General features: G+C 47.6%; 1 protein-coding gene across 1 annotated transcript in view; it reads right to left on the bottom strand.

The window, feature by feature from the left end:
* The window catches only part of SORCS3 (sortilin related VPS10 domain containing receptor 3), a 323,974-nt gene extending 313,138 nt beyond the window's left edge, over positions 1-10,836 (bottom strand). The window contains exon 1 of the mRNA XM_075154994.1: positions 8,880-10,836. Within this exon, the coding sequence (XP_075011095.1) occupies positions 8,880-9,482 (603 nt within the window). The 5' untranslated portion in view covers positions 9,483-10,836. The remainder of the gene's footprint in view (positions 1-8,879) is intronic.
* Between the last annotated feature and the right edge of the window lie 6,842 nt (positions 10,837-17,678).

The following is a 17,678-nucleotide window of genomic DNA, read 5'->3' as shown; positions in this document are numbered from 1 at the left end:
ATGCACAGCCTGTTCTCCTCTGGCACCCCAAGAAAGCACATCTGAACTCAAGCCAAGCTTTTCTCTCTGCCTTGAAAGTCAGCTGGAGCTCTCTGCTCAAGCCCTCCACTCCACTAGCCCCTCACCGGAGTCCTCTACCAAATCCCCACAAGGGGCTCAACGCATTTCCAGAGCGTATCAGCAGCATCACTGTCCACTGAAAATGTACCAGCAGTACCCACTTGTTATAGACTGGTGTAGTGTCTGAAGCAGTGCCAAAGCAGTTGCTTTTCAGATCCCGAGGCCTGTAGCCCATCATTGACCTAAATGATTTGCTGTGGCTCAGTTCTAGTTTTTCCAAGTCCCAAACATCTGGTTTAGTCCCAAGGACACCAGTAAGTGCAACCACTTTTCCCAGGAAGAAGTGTTATTTTGTCCCACCGTGCAGTGGCTGGGATGAATTCCAGTCCCTTCTGTCCCCCCACGCTCACAAGAAAGAAATGGAGAGAGGAACAAAAACACTAAGACTTGTGCAACATCCTCAAGTTGGTCAAAATATTGTGGAATGCCAAGTGGCAGGGAGCTGTCAGGACAAGCGTATCCTCTGCAGATCAGGCACCAGGGAGAGAGGCAATGAAGCGTAACTCTGCTGCCTTCACCTACCAGCTATAACTGGTGTGGGAGAAGGAGAAGATCGGCAGCAAAGCGGGTCTATCAACAGCTATCTTCAAGAGTTAGTCCTGGAGACAAAATGGGCCACGGCAATTGAGGAGGCGGAGAGTACCCCCTGCTTCCGTCAGGAGCAGCCAGGATTCAGATTGCTGCTTCCTGGCACTGTAAATGTTAACATCATCTCTTCTGCCAACCCAGCAGCACTGCCAGCAGTTGCCGGAGGGATGTTGGTGGTTTTACAGGCACCTGGCTCAGGCTGGAGGGAACCGGAGCAGACGAGAGACCCTGGCATTGGGACTCCCATCTTCAGGAAAAGGCTTGGCAGCAATTAGAGATGACACAAAACGGAGATAGTATCAGCTGCAAGGACAGGTGAAATGCTTTACCATGGCCGAGTGCACGCTAAGATTATTTTCCCCTCTTGCAAAGGCAACCCCAGACAGCAGGAGTTTCACAGAGTCAATGACTCCAAGCGGGTTTTCATATCAATATTTCAGCAGCGTCTGTCTTTCCAGCGTGCATTTCCCAGGCCCCAGCTCCTCCTCCCCATCCGTTGCAGTATTTTCCTTCCTTTAGCAAATGCCCACGCTCCCTCTAGCGCCCAGCTCTGCTTTTCACACACCAGCAACCCGGCACCCTTTCCTACAGCCTGCACCCCAGGGTATCCAAATCACGCTGGAGCTAATTAAAAGTGATGCTATTTTGGGCACAGAGGCTCTGTAGTGCTTTGCAGTTCTGCCTGGCTAGCGTTTGTATCGCATATCTGAATACGAAGGGAAGAAAACAGAGTGACAGTCTCAGTGTCAGGGACCCTCCTTGAACAAGAGGGCTTTGCCACTCATTTCAGTGGGAGAGCAATCAGATCTCCTTGAGGATTGAGAGGAAGGAGAAAAAGAGAGGTTTGATTATTCAGCATCAATCTTTTCTGATTTTTATTGTGTGCTGGGACTCTGCTGGCCACGAGGGCTGGGAATTAACCCTTAAATTCACATAGGAGGTTATTTATCAAATACGTTTAACACCCACACAGCCACGGTCTTCAAACATGCAGCAAACTTTATTCAGTTCCCTCAGTCTCACAATACCCCATAAAGGCAGGAAAGGAAATACTGCCATGCCCTTCTTTTTGCATGGAGGAAATGTTAACAACGATGCTGCTGTTTCCCCTGGACATGACGGGGAAGTTAGGATTCGGGAATTTGTTTGCTTGGATTCCTGCAGGGAGTTTAAGCAAACCAAGAAACTTGCATGCGAAGGTGTGGCTTCAGCAGAGCAGTATTTTCCAACTAAGGATTATTTCAGCTTAAAATCCCTGTTGGGCTCTGCCAAATATGCCACCAGATGTGTCTCCAACATGGCTTACAGTGTAGGTCAAACTCCCACCTCCCAGAACCAAGCAAGAGAGAGGGAAGGGCTGTGCACAAGAGAGAAGGAAGCTCATCCACCCGCAGCCCTGTGGCTGTAATTAGAGAATGTAAAGGGCCCACAGGTCTCCTTGCTGTACTGCCCCATGTTTCCTCGCCTCTGTACTCATTTTTCATTATTACCTTGCACTTTTCTCTGCTGTAGGATACTGCAGGTTGAATTCTCAACTACAGTAAACTAGCATAGATCAATCCTACATCAATTTACACTAAGGATCCAACCAAATACTTGCTGCTTTGGAGACTTTCTGCATTTACAGCATTCAATGCTTCGCAAGGAACATGTCATTTAATTTACTGTCTTGATTAGAGGCACTCCACACCTTCAAACACAGATTCTCACTGGAAGCTAAACTTGACCAGATCCCAGCCAAACCCAAGCCTTAACTCCATAACTGACAGGTTTCCTTGCAATTGTCCTGGAACCAGTCCCAACCATGAGCTCAGGCTTGTCCTTCAATCCTGAAACGAATCTGGATTTGCAAGAGCGTACTGACTCAGGCAAGCATGTACTGCTCTCCTCCATTCTATCTACAGACATCCAGGGAGCTTAAGGAGCATGACACTATGGTATGACTGAAGTAAATTCTTGACTGTTTGCAAGACTGGCTTCCAGTATCTTTTAGTACAACCAACATTAAAGATCTTTGCTCCTTAACCTGTGCTTTGCCCATTAGATGACACTACTTTTATATTTTTTCTAAAATCTCTAGCATGAATCCAGCTATAAATTTGGAAACTCTCAGAAAGTTTCACCTTCCCACAGCCTTGCATTTAAGAAAATATTTGTCTTATCTCACTTCCCTTTTGGGAAAAATTTCTCCTGCCTAACATCAATTATCTGCTCAAACCCATTTTCAAAATACTTTGTCATCTAATTGGATGAATGTTTTCCATAAAAAAAATTAATTAAAGAATCACATAGCTGTTTCTGTTTGCATTTAAATCACTGTGAAAGCTTAGCCACAAATCCTAGGCCTCATCCCTGAGCATGAAAAACTCTGAGTATTGAGGCCTGAATGGAAACTACTAACAGGCACCTAGAACAGGAGCAGTTCCATTACTGAGCTCTGGGCTACAAGAACATCGACAGCTTGCTGCGCTAGGCAGGGTAATGGCCCGGGGAATCTGCCAGCTTCACGGGATCCACAGGCAACATCAAGGTCCATCACTGGACATCGACCTGACTTCACAATGAAACCAGTCCAGAGAGAAATAACCCGAAAAATATTTTCCAGCCGCCATCTTCCTGCTCTACTGACTCAACACAACCATAAAAGCAATTGCCATGCAAGAGTTTCGTTTTTATTTCCTCATCTTCTATTTGAGTGTTGATTAAAAATGGATTGGCAAAGTCCTGGAGAAGGACTTCTGTGGCAAACTTCATTACTAAACGTAGTGGAAAAGTAGAATATATCAAGACATTGTGACACAGCCGGCCTACCTTCAATGGCAATGAGTCCACAACCTAGCCAAAAGCCATTTGAGAAAGAAACAGTCTAGAATAGCAATCAAAATATCTACCAAATGCAGTGCAATTAATATGATTGCTCTGTCACCATCTTGCGCTCTAGGAGTAAACATTTTAAACTGAAATCCAACTGGACTGTTGAAGCAGTTACCCGTGGATGACAACTAAATGCAGCATTGCCTGCCTAAAGATTCATTTTCTCCCCTTCCTCCCTTCCAAGCATAGCAGTCTATTTGGAATTGCAAATATTGCCCACCTTGTTCTGCCCATCACACACTGCATTGCTAGGCATCTTAATGAAAAACTACCTGGCACACAGCAAGCCCATCAGCCTCCCCAGCTTGTAATTCACCATGGGAGTGAGTAATGTCTCAGCATCAAACCACCAGTACATTAGCAGATCACACCAGAACACTGCCAACAGCATTCAGAAGAATCATTCCCGGAAGAGACAGGCTTCACTGCGAGAATTGTACAACCTGTTTTTCACTGCCAGCCCTGAGAGCTTCCACAGGGTAAAGGAATAGGATCAGTGGTAGCGGGAGGAAAATAATCACAGAAGCCCATTCAGAGCAAGGTTATCACCATCAGATCATGTCCACACGAGTCTTGAAAATCTCCAAAGACAGAGATTCCAGAAACTTTCTGGTGCCTTGCTGCACCACTTTCTTTGAGAAAAAACTCTTCCCAATGTCCAATCTGACATATGTTGTGGCTGTTGCCACATGCTATATCCTCTTCAACCAAGAAGGTAAGCTACATCTTCTTTCTAACTCTACTTCAGGTGGCTGCAGGCTACTGTAGTACTATTAGCCTCCTCTCTACCAGAGTCTTCTCCCAAAGAAGACTCATATTCACCGTCCTGGAGTAAATCTTGCAACCATGTTAACTCTAGAGATGACGGCCACAGGCTGACCGGACCTCTGGACAAAACAGCGTAGCATGGCTGACAAGAAAAAACAAGGCGCCAGTCCAGTCTCTCACCAGTTCTCATCCTGCCTTCCCCAACTTTCAGAGCCTGGATCATACTATAAGCATCAATACGGTTGCGTGGTCTGCACAAGTAGCAGCTATATCACTCAGGCACACTATCCTTCTTCAGGTTTATCTGCTGCACTGCACTGAGATAAAAATACGCACTGCTGATATTTTTCTTATAGCATGAAAAATCCAACCCGTAGGATCATATAGGAATTTGGCCTGGCTGAAGCAACCTGCAATATTGCACATGCCTTAGACAAATGCCTTCTCCTGCTTTTACTGTGGCATTATAGTGCATTTCCTCAACTTTATGCCTGAAGCTTGCCTCTGGTTACTAGACAGGCAAGGGCATGTATATATGAGATATCTAAAGCATGTCATGATCATAAGCTGAGGCCTCTCCATAGATAATGGATTGAAAATGTCTTCTAGAGGTTAAAAGAAAGCTAAAAACGTGCATCTTTGCTTCTTATATAGAAAAAAACCACCCACACCACCACAGAATTTGTAGCACTTCCATCATGGAAAAAGCATGGACAGAATTAAGTACTTCCTATAAACAGCTACATGCATCAGAGTGACAACTCTGAAACCTAATGACAACAGTCCCCATTTACCATTCCACTAGTGATCATATCAGGAGAGCAATCTGAGTAAGTGTGTTTTATCCACTGTAGCTTGTTGGAATCTCTTGAAAAAACTATTGTCAAGAAACAAGGTAGCAAGATTTAAAGCTGTAACAGTATTAAAGGTGCTGCTACTTATTTTTGCAGGTCCTTATTCCAGAAATCAGGGGGAGAGGTAGGAAGAAAAGATAATCTGAGGAATTTTCATCATCTCCACAGGAAGGTTGGAGAGAGCATCTGATGAGCAGAACGAGCAAAAATTTCATGCAATAACATAACCATCTAGAGAGAGGGAAAACAAGTTAGAGGGTACAACTGCTCACTGAATGGCACATTTGTACACAGTGTGTGTTCAGAGAGGAATGGCTTTGAAAAAAGAATGGCTTACAGATCTTCTGAGAATAATAGTAGTTTTCACTAAAAATTCTTCTTCCTTCAGAAAGGCCTTAGCAAGAAAACATTTTATCTGATCTCTACCAGGTCCCTCAAGAGCTTCAGTGATCTCTCTCAATAAATGCTTCTATTAGGTCAGACTGATACTTAAAGCCCAAGTACAAGCCTCCTTTTTCTAATATTCCCACTGAATTAAGCCAAGTCCCCTTCCCAAGAATACAGAGAACAAAAACCTCATTTCTACACAGAATAGTATTTTTGCATTTTCCTAACAATTTCCACTTAAAGATCTTCAGGTATTGTACAAAGCAGAAGTGAATTTTGCTCCACACCACCACTTTGTGGTAGCTAAGTAGTACTATCCTCACTTAACATGGAAGAGGAGATCCAGAGAGGTTAATTGTCTTTCCTAAGGTCACAGAAAAAGCCTCTGGGCAGGACAAAGCAGAGAACTCAAATTCCCCAATCTCACCAGCCTTTTGCCTCTATCCTAATCCTGACCTCACTATCTGCAAATGGAGAAAACAAAAGTTTGTTGCCTGGGAGGGATTATTTTTTAATAAGTTAAATTAAGATTTGAGGGACATGGGAGAAAAGGGGGATAGGAGATGGAGGGGGAGCTGCTCTTAAAATAATAACAAAAAAATACAGCAGGTTTTTAACACTCTAGGTAACAGGACATGCAGCAGCTGCAAAGATGTCCCTTTTGTGGAGTGTCTGTAGATCTATATGGCCCAGTAAAAACCCACTTTTTTTATTACCATGCTTTCCTCTTCTTTGCAAATCCATCCAGTTGCTAGGATTTCCCCACCACTAATGCCCAATTTGAAATATACCGCTTCATTGCATGAAATTTGATTGACCATGTTTTTAATAAATCATAAGAGACAAAAGCTTAAGTTTTGAAGTCTGTTCAAGTATCAGGGAATTGGTAAAAGCAAGCTGTATGTCTCTCTACTGCTTTGACAGTAAAGAGAAAACAATAGCATACAGACGTGTCCTACCTGCTCTCCCAAGTCATCTGGCATAATCATGACACATGAGTTAATATCTTTTGTCCATTTGCAATACACCTTCCTGCTGCTTTACGCCTACTGTGACCTAAGAAAATACACGCTTTGAGGTGAGAGACTGTGAACCAATGTGGCTGGCAAAAAAAGCCATACTGTTTCCCTGAGTGACCTTGGGCAAATTGCTTGACGTTCCTGTGCCACAGTCACCCGAACAATAGAATTAGGTAAAAACTGAACTGCAGTAGAAAAACAGGCATTGGATTCAGCCTTCTCTGCTAATAAAAAAAAGGACCCAGGTTCAGGCATTTAACTTTCCCTCTACACTGTTTAAAAAAAATCCAATTAATCACTAAACGCAGTGTGTTTTCTCCAAGAGACAGGAGAGAAAAAGTCTCCAGATGCTAAACCTCGTATTAGAAAAACCATGAAAAGATAACACTAGTATTTATTAAAATGTTTGCCTTTCCTTTCTACAAACATCACACTGGCAACAAATACCAGTCTTTTGCTTTTGCTTGTGCTTTTGAGTTGGAAGCTTTCAACGCATGGTATCTTGAGGTGCAAAATCTTAATGGAAAGTCGTGAACAATCGAGACGTTTTCCTTTATTACCCTTCTCAGTCACCTGGAGTTAAAGAATAAAGGAAACTATTTATTTAAATGGCATTTTTCTATAAAAGAAACCAAGGAAGGAGGGAGAATTTTGTGAAAATCACTTTCTGACCTGCGGTTTAGAAAAAATAACCTTTCTTTCCCCTGCAAATGCGTACAGATTGAGTTTTCTCTGCTACTTTAACCAGAAATACTCAAAACTATGGGAAAGCCATGCTGAGAAGGGATGGGGAGGATTTTAGCTTCTTTTGCTCAACACCCCTTGATTCAGCACTGAAATGAAACAAAAGAGAGGGCATATAGGCTGTTTTCTTCATTACATGCCATGTTATATTAAAAATAAATAATCCTAGAGACAAGTGTAGTGCTAAAATATACCATGCAGCTGTTTTCTCTTGAATGTTTGCTTTCATCTTTAATGAGAGTGGAATTCATGTCTGGCAAACCCAACTGCCTTTAAAAATTGGTTAAATCAAAGTAACATCTACATTGCTGTCAGAATTATTGCCTAAGTAATAATAAATAGAGGAAAAAACTTCCAGTCAAAAAAATAAAGAGGTAATTGAATTGCACATTATGAAGCTATAGCTGATGCATAGATAGATAGACAGATAGATAGACAATTTGCTTTTTAATGACTAATCAGTTCCACGAAGAATGTATCTGAAAATCCAGCCGATCTCTTTTATACTGTTAATTGCTTTATACCCATTTCCAATAGTGGAAAACAATAAAAGATGCATATTCAAGGCAGTAACAAGCTATAATAGTCAGAATAATGGAAATATTGTCACCAGACATAAAGGTTTCCCAGAGTCCTTTAAATTACGCCTGTTCTCAGACTTTACATCAGAGGAGAAATAGTATTTCTGGTACTAAGTTAAAAGAAAATTGAAGTTCTGCCCACAGCCATCTGCCGGGCGTTGCAAAGCAGGGTGCGAGGGAGGGCCCTGCACTCTCACGGCACGATGGCGTGTGGGCTTTTGGGACACCCCCCACACGCACACACAGTCCCACAGACTTTCAGGGACACCTCGGCTACTCGTTATTATTGACTTGGGGAAAAGGCTTGAGATGCCATTGATGTTTTTATAAACTTTTCACTGTGCTTGCATTATCTGTCTCCTCTCAGAGCCCCTTAAAGTGCTGTGGGGCTTTCCACCCCTTAATGAATTAATGGGACCTCTCTTGTCGCCAGCATGCAGAGCGGGGAACAGAAGGACTTTTCCACCACCACTGTACATCATTCATCCCCTGGCACAGAGGCAGCGAAGCGTGCCTCGGTGTATATTACATATGAAGAGACAGAGAGAAAGGGGACCCAGCTGTGCGGGCACATGGGACAGACTGGAGCGGGGAGCCGGGGGTCTTCCCTGCGCAAGGGAGAAGGCTCCGGCCCTCCCGGTCCCTTTGGCGGCGGCGCTCCATTCGCGCAACCCTGAGATCGCAGCTCTACCTCCGGGGGCGGGGGGAGAAAGGTGTTCCCACTGTCCTTCATCTTTTCCCAGGAAAACTTTTCTTTTTTTCTGCGGCCACCGCTCCGTGTCCCGCTCCCCCTGGCAATACGAGCGAGGTGCCCGCCAAGCGCCCCTCTCCCCCCCGCACCCCCGGCCGCAGCCGCAAGCGCGGCACCCTCCCGCCTCGCGGGTCGGCACAGGGCTCCCTCCCCGCCGAGCCGAGCCGGGTCGGGGCGATGGGGCGGTACTCACGCTGCTGTTGTGCCCGGACCAGTGCACCATGGCTTGGTTGTGCGCCGCATCCCCGGTGAGCGCGAAGGTGGTGGTGCTCAGCCGCAGCTCCTCTGCCCCTCGCAGCCGCGCCGCTCTCCCCTCCGCCAGCGGCCCGCGGGGCTGAGCCCGGGCGCCGCGCTGCCCCTCGGCCGCGGGCACCCCCCGGCCGCCGCCCGCCGGCAGCGCCCGGCGCCCCTCGCTGCTCCGCCGGCTCCGCGGCGCCGCCGGGCCCCGGCCCCCGGGCGCGCCGCCGCCCGCCCCCGCCGAGCGGAGCGCCGCTCCCCGCGGCCCCGCTCGGCCCCCCGGCTCCCCGCCCGGCAGCGGCTCCGCGGCGGCCGCCGCCCCGGCCGAGCCCCGCGCTCGGCCGCCCGGCCAGCTCCGTAATCCTCGCGGCGACGGCGGCGGCGGCTGTCGCTGCTCCTGCCTAAGGCGAGACGAGGAGGACGGCCAGGAGGGCGATGGAGACGAGCAGGATCTGCAAGTTATTTCGGCGCCGGTGCAACACCAAGAGAGAAGTAAGAGCCATGTCCAGGCGAGAAAAACGGTGTGGCAGGTCGGAAAGCAGTTGGTCCCCTTCTCCATGCCTTTGCGAAGCGAGTCGGGGGGCTTGGAGAGGGAGGGGGGACGAGGCGCTGCGTTTAGGGCTTTTTTTTTTTTTTTTAAGGAGAAAGGGGCCGGGTTCTAATTATAATAATTATTATTTGCAAAGGGCTCCTCTTTCTCTCGCTCTCCTTCTTTCTCTTCCCTCTTTCTCAGCCTCTGAGACGATGACCAGGAAAAAAAAAGGAAAAAAAAAGGAAAGAAGGAAAAAAGAAAAAAAAGAACTCTCTCCCCGGTAGTTGGATTCTGTTCCTTACTGTTGGTGGATTTTTTTTTTTTTTTTTTGAAAAGTGCTTTTCAGTGAAACTGTTCACGTTCAAGGATTTGATCAAGTGAGAGGGTAACACCACACGGGGGGAGGAGCCCCAAGCCTTGCCAAGCCGCCGCCGCCGCTGAAATACACCACCGAGTCACCAGCCGCGCTGCGCCGCGCCGCCGGGGGCCGGGAGCGGGGCCGGGGGCGGGAGCGGGGCACCGCGCCGCACCGAATCAGCTGGAGCACCACCCGGCCTTTTCTCCCGATTTGGCATGTGTGCTCCTGCCTGAGACAAAGCAGCCGTGATTCAGTTTCTCCTGATGTATATTTACATGTACTCGTATTTACAGCAGTGTAGGTATTCCTCACCCTATATATATGCATGTATATGTATGCACAAAGGCTGGATATGGGCAAGGGGCATAAGGCAACACAGCTGGGATGAGTAGCTCCTGGGTGACTCCCCGTGTGTAACAGCGTACCCACGGACTCAGCCATCCAGCAGCACCGCTCCAGAGCCGGCTCCGGGCACGCGGATGTGCGCGTCCCGAGCGGAGCCCCCCGGCCGTGGGTACCCGCGCGTTTACGTGGGAATCCCAGTAACCTTGCCACCATCCAAGGAGGGAGACTAGCAGGATTTATTTGGGGGGCGAATAACCAAGAAAGGGCAGTATCTGCAGGCAAGTCACTGCAGCATCATCTCGGGATGAAGTGAGCGGGAGAAGGAGCGAGGGAAATGTGTTTCTTTAGGTCACGGCAGTGCAGCGCTCCCGCTCCCACCGCAGGGATGCAACATCTCCCCCGGCCAGGACACCTGCTTTCTGCTGGCAAAGGCCAAGGAGCCTTTGCAGCTTCAGCCCCCGGACAAGGTGGGAGGAGGAGAGGGCAGGCTGCCGCCTCTCACGGCTGCGGGGCGTCCCCCACGCTCCCGGGGGTCACCCTTCTCATAGCCGTCCGTGCCGGTACCACGTCCCTCCGAAGCGATTCAGTGCAGCAACACGTCGGCGCTTTCTCTTCAGATCAAACCCACCGCCGACCTTCCCCCGTTCTCCTCCTCCCTTTGAAAAGTGTCAATAATTAGCGTTATGTTAACCGTCCCACCCTCCCACTTACCACTCAGCCATTCTTTGCCGTCCGAGGACGGATCCACCAACTACACGGCTCTGCCCGCGGCATCTCCCCCCCACCGCCAGTCCCAGAGCGGGGACGGCTCAACAGTTTCTCCCGCCTAACGCGGGTCTTCCAGCCCGGCAGGGAGCGGAGAGAGGCACGGAGAAAGGATCGGTGATGGCTATGCCCGCGCGGGGAGAGCGGAGGGGTGTCCTCGCTAGCCGATGCCCCGCGCTCGGCCACCTCCTGCTGCAAAGCGCCTAACCCTGGCCGGGGGGGTCTGTGCAGCCCGGCTGCCGCAGCGAGAAGCGAGCTGGAGAGGGGAAGAGGGGACTGCAAACACCGCTGGCTGTTGCAAACAGGGTGGGAGCTGTCGCTAAATGGCTGTCCCTGCAAGAGTGAAAAGAGGGTCCGGGGTGCCAGCCGGTTTGCAGAGAAAAGAACTGACAGCTCCGGGGAGGCGGGGGGGGTGGTGAGCGAGCCGGTGCGCGGTGGGGACCCCTACCCACGGGCACGGCCCTGCCCGTGAGCCGCAAATCCCGACGCAGAGAGAGAAAGTGGGTGGTGTGGGCAGGGGAAGCAAATAACCCGCCCCCAACCCAACGGATGTTATTTCTGGCTTGGAATCGGCTCCTTTTCAAACTACGCTGCCAAAACGTTTAGGAGATGACATTTCATTTGTGTGGGAGCAGTGACGTGGGCCTCAGCCACAGCTGATCCATGAAACCGCAGGCGAGGGGATTGCACAAGTTACACACACCTGTGGCAGGTGCTGCTCTGCACACAGAGAGCCCGGCCAGCCCCAAGACTGCACCTTCCTGCTGCTTGTAAAGGAACAAAGTGGTACAGGGAAGGGGCAGAACGTCAACTGTCCCCCTAGATCCACTGCTGCAAGAATAGTGTCCCCAGCTATGTGGCATCAGTGGCACACATGCCACCCCTGGATCTTGCTATTGCTATGCACTTTGAAGGGATGCACTGCCCACCAAATGTCATCCTTCTACAGTGAGACTGCAGCTGTGACACGCAGAACTTGTCCTTATGTTATGATTAAAGTTTCTCCAATCCCTCTGGACCCAGCAGCAGCTCACTGCTCCTCCTGAAGATCTCTGCATGTCCAGAACCCCTGTCACCACAAAGTAACTACTACCGTGGGGCTAGCAATTGCTACTGCTTAGCCATTGTGCAGTCCACCCAGTCCCATTTATCTTCTCAGCCTTGCTGGATATTGTTTAAGACCTAGGCCTTCTTCACACCTGGATCAGTCATTCATTTGTGCAGCATCATCCCTGACTTCATGACCAAAGCCCACCCACACCAAGAGAGGACTTGTGGATGCATCTCCTTTCCCATATCCTGCCAGCACAAGGCATTGTTTTGCGTCCACCACATCGCTCTTTGTCACCACAAGAGCCCAGCTGTGCTGGACATGGCACAGAATGTGATGGGCTTCATGCACAGGTGTGTTCACCAACACGTTCTTTAGGGCAGTACTTTCACCACCCCGATAGCAGGTCTCTCCCACCCTGCAGACTGAAGAGCTATTACTTGCAACTAAAATCACCCTCTGTGAATATCATCCACACCTGCCACACTCAGGGACGATCCCAGACATTCAGTCCATACTATGTCAGCAAGATTACCTCAGGCCCTCATTTCTCAGACAGATACCCACAGGAAGGGCTGGTGTTTCTAAAGAAAATCCTAAAATCCCTTCACCAGTGCCTGCTTATTACTGTTAAATAATAGGATGCACAGCTGAAATCCCACTGATGATGTGGGACTGTCTATTGAAATCTCCCGGCTCCGGATCTCCCAGCCCTTAGCAGAGGCCTCAGTGCCAAAAACAGAAGCAGCAGCGCTCTCTAATCCCTTTTCTTCTCTAGAAGACAAAGGTAACGTGAGCAACACCCCCATCTCCTGCACGATTCGCGAACTGCGTGCCCATCACCAGCACACAGAAAAGGGGCTTTTCCCGTTTGTACCATCCCTGTTGCAGGAATATCAGGTTTTCTTCAAAACCTGGCCTCTTGCATGACACAGTGACAGTGAGGATGTCATTTAACAACCCTAGATTTGGATAGTCTATATCCAAGAATAGAAATGGAATAGTGCAACAGAGTATCCATTACAGGCTGTTTTAATCCCTGGTCTAATCCATTACAATCTGCTTTAATCCCCACCCAGCTGCAAACATCCATTCAAAGAAGCAGGGGTTGGTGTTATATTCTGTTGGACCATGTTGATTTTTAATTGATGTAAGGCAACCATATGCCATAACACCAGGCAATGCAGTAGATTTCTAAGTAAGCAAGTAAGTAAATGTTCTGGAAGGCAAATTGTGGCACAAATATAAAGTAGCAGAACATGCCTATAACCAAGGGGAGCTGGGTTCAATTAAGGAGAGAAAGACAATTGAGCGAGTTATGTTTGTTTGGAGGGGATGTTTTGGATGGAAGAAATCTAATGACACTATCTAAAGAAAGAAACAAATAGAGCCTGGCAATCATTTCACGCCAAAGCCTTCTAAAACAGCATTGATCATTTGGGGTTTCCTTTTTTTTTTTCCCTATTCTGTGACTTTCATTTGGAAAAAAAAATTATGAAACCTAAGAGTTTCACACATATCAATAACTTCACCATCACTACCTCCACTGCTAGTTGTAGACCTGCTCCCCAGTATCCCCATCCCTTCTGTTTTCCCCAGCTGTGCCCATCATTGCTCCATGCAATCTCCTTCTGCAGGACTGCACACACCCAGGCTACCCCGGAGGCCCAGAGTGTGTTTCCCGGTCACTATCACCCCAGGAAATTTCTGAGTGGGAGCTGGAACCTGAAAGAAAGGCAGGAGGAGTTGGGGAAGAGATTATAAGAGGAAAATTTAGAGTGGGAAAAAAAAATAATGCCCCAGCTACACAGCATTCTCCTCACACACATACACCCTCCCCTGAAGGTCTCCCACACTACTCAAGCCCTCCCAAGGGAGGAAATCCCACATGTACTAAGAGAAAAATCAATGCTGGCTTCAGTTAACTTTAACCTATTTATTATGTGTGAGACCAGTCACTGGAAAACAAAGCAGCTCTGTGATAATGCTGTCTTGTTTACTAAGGAAAGGCCTGAATCTACCTAAACAAAAATCATTAAAATCTGGTGTCCCTATATCCTCAAACTAAATATCACCTGCAGGCAGGGCCCCCACCATTTCTGCTGGTACAGTACTATCCCCATTAAGGGACAGATTTTCTCCTAGCACAGCCAGTCCGGGTGTGCAGCAGACAGTCTGCCTCTGAAGCACAGCAGGCCCGTGGCAGGGAGCCTTTAGCATTGCCAGACTCGCTGCAAAGCTCCTAAACAGGGGCTACAAAAAAACACTGTGCAGATGCTGCAAGAGGGAATTAGCTCCTGCACTAAACAATGAAGTGGGAGTCCAGCAGCCCAGCACACAAGCATGCAACATGGGTACCACATACCAGCATGCCAAGGGAAGAGTTTTACACTTCGTGGGACAGTGGTGGGACTATTTGATCACAGCTGATCTTGGAGCAGGGCTCTCACAAAGTAGTGGGTCCCCTCACCACATCACAGCACCACTATCCTCTTGCTCAACACCATCCACACAATGCCCCAGAGCAGGAGAGGGCCACAAGCCACACTGGAACTGCAGCAGGTAGAGGCTTAGCAGAGTGAAGAACCACTTCTGCGGATCTCGCCCTCAGGCTCAGAAATTCACCAGCGTGAGCAGATGCAATGCCAGGTTTGGTGACTGGCCTGTCTGCATCCCTCCTTTTGATTTTTTCTATCCAAACACCATGTCTGTGGGAGACAGAAGAGCCCCTTTCATTCAGGAATGCTCAGACAGCTCCTCTATCTTCACCCACTGCTAAGGCTGCCCAAAAGGTCCACAACCTGCACAGCGCAGGTGAAGGACTTGGCGACACACAGAGAACGCAGGAGTCTTTTGAATGCTCTGCAGAGATTCTGCAGGTTTTAGTTTCTGGTGTTGGTCCTAAAGCCAAGAAAAGAAAAATCCCCTTCTGCTGATAATCAACATCATCAGGAAGCCAAAGAGCTTATCAGAATGGAATAAGTGCATGGATTTGCAGCATATACAAAGACAAGTTGTGCAGCACACAAGTTCACTGTATTGGATTCACTGTATACTGCAGATTGCAGTCAGAAATACAGGATTCCCTGTCTCCCAGATTTCAAATCATCCAGGACCACAGTAAGATCCTAGATTTTCAGAAGCATTTGCCAAGTTTTTGAAATTATTTTGAAATTAGCATCAGTTAGAAAGCACTGGGTCAGGACATTCAAACCTGCAGCCCCTCTTTGTCTTCTGAATTCAAAGAGCTTGTCTAAAAAGCTAGTACAACTGTGCCACGTATAATGAAGAGAGGCATAATCATGGCTTAAGATGTTATAATATCCAAGAACATGCTATAGGTACTAAGATGTTCCATTTGGAGAAAATCTGATTAAAACCAGGGAATGTTACTAATATTCACATGATCATTGATTCAGAAAGAGTAAATGACCCTCATTTCCCTTCCAGTCCCAGGGTATGCCTCAGTCTTGCAGGTTCCATGGAGAGAAGGAATCCTCCTTACTGTTAGAAATTTTGTGCACCTCTCATCCGCTTTTCATTTCTGGTTGTTAATGAAGCCTCGTGTCTATGATTGCTTAGGAGTGACTTTTGCCGCTAAGAAGCAGAGCACAAATCATAGAATCATAGAATCATAAAGGTTGGAAATTCACAAATTGTGCTCTGTCAGACTCAAGCTGTCCCTCCTCATCCTGCATTGTGGTGGAAGGTCTATTGCCAGAGCCCATCTCTCCATCCTCTCAACAATCCCACTGGAAAGATACCAACAGCTAGTGGATCTAGGCAAGAGAAAGAAATGGAAAATATCCCATATTCATCCTGTATTTTGATGGGACTCCTCAAGAGCCTTTATGCCCTCCTCCCCTGAACATCTCCTTAGGCTCCAAATTTCCAAGGCTTCACAGGGCTTGTAGGCTTAACAGTCACCTGCTCCCACTTCAGTTCAAAAAGATGACATTTCCATGACTCCCAAGCATCTGCTGGTTGGGATCCTACTTACATACCAATCATTGAAGAAACACTAAATATTATCAGGTGTAACTAAAGTTGTGTGGGGTATGCAATATCACTTGTATTTTCCTGGTCCCCACCAAGGGATGCTACCACCTGAGATCCACTGATTTTTGCTTGACACAGATTTGCCTTCTAGAGGAGGCCTAGGAGTGTCTTATTGCAGAGATCAAAAGATTGTAATCCAAACATTGTAACAGTGACATCCCTAAAGCCCATTAAGGAGTAATTAGCCCTTCAGGGCTGTATTACTGGCTGTAAACCAAAGTCCCTATAAGGCCACAAGTCATACAACACAAATGGCAACTGAGGGGATAGCTTGGGAATGTGTCACTGACAGGAGATGACCATGCCTTCTCCAAGCATTCCCATGCAGCACAGTGCTAGCTCCCAGGGCAACCAGATAACGTTGTCCTCAGCAATTCCAGGAGACTTAGTTCCTCTCCTAGTCTGGGGGAGAAGGCCCCAGGGAAGAAATTCAAAGAAATTAGTAAATAAGGAGAGGACCCTTAAATAAGGAGGGACACCAAACATCAGCCACATCCAGGTCCCCACAGGCTACTGGCAAAAGAAACAGCAACAACTCACAAATCCACAAGGATGGAAAACTTCCTTGATAGCCTCCAGCCAACCAGATACTGCACAGGAGATGTTTTAGAAAACTCTTCTGAAGAAATCAGAAAAAAGACAGAAAAACAACACAAACTGCCTTTTCCCACCCCACAGAGTGCATACGAGAAGAATGAAGCTGCTGTGGTCAGAGACACAGAAACAGTTCTCTACAATTAAGACTTTGCTCTCACCCCAGGTACTTTTTCCACTTTGTATCCTCTTCCAGACAAATCTTTCCCTCTTCTACTCCCCCTTCCCCCAAGCTTGAGATAGACTAGAAAGGGAAGGAGCTGGTTTTGTTTCTTCTCTACTCAAGCTAAATCCAAAGCAATTTGCGCGTGTGTGTGTGCAAAGGTAGAATTTTCTTAGCAAGCTAGAGAGAAACAAGTCTGGCAGGGACCCCAGCTTTGATGGTGGGACTTCACAGGAGGATGTTCAACCTGCCACAGCTTGGTGCTGTTTTCTCTCCCACAACAAACACCACCTTTTAAGATTCTCACCTATGGCTATTTCCTTCCCTTCTTTTAAGAACACCACCAAATAAGAGAGAAATTGAACTACAGCACTGAGGAAAGACTTGATACTAGTCAACATGAAAGGAAGGGTGTATATTTAGTGGGGAAGAACAAAACAAAAAGGAAGTATTAATATAAAGAAAAATAACACAGAACTACAGCAGCAAGCAGCTGGCTCTAGGCAGGTGTTTCTTACCAAGCCAGTCCTGGCAGTCCTCCAAATCTCCTGTGCACTGATTCAGCAACAACTTACTCCTAAAAGGAGCCAGGTTGAATCAAATCTCATGCAAATAGAGTTTGAAACATTCTGAAAGGGGGAGTCTCAGGCAAATTTATGGTCCCAACACCTCTAAGACAGGAAGCAGGACAAAACTAAGTGGCAGCTCTTACAGCCTTTGCCAGACTGTCTTGGCTGACAGCTTCAACTCACAGGGGACTCACTGAAGTTTCATAAAATCACAGTAAATTAGAAAAAATAATATTGTCCCCATGAAGAGAACAACATGTAACCCACACACAGTGTAATGCATGCTCAGTAGTGGGCTGGCAAAGGCTAGGTATCACTA

Source organism: Calonectris borealis, chromosome 7, assembly GCF_964195595.1.
Source record: "Calonectris borealis chromosome 7, bCalBor7.hap1.2, whole genome shotgun sequence".
Lineage (NCBI taxonomy): Eukaryota > Metazoa > Chordata > Aves > Procellariiformes > Procellariidae > Calonectris > Calonectris borealis.
Note: the sequence above shows the minus strand (reverse complement) of the source record. Positions and strands in the feature narration are given on the sequence as shown.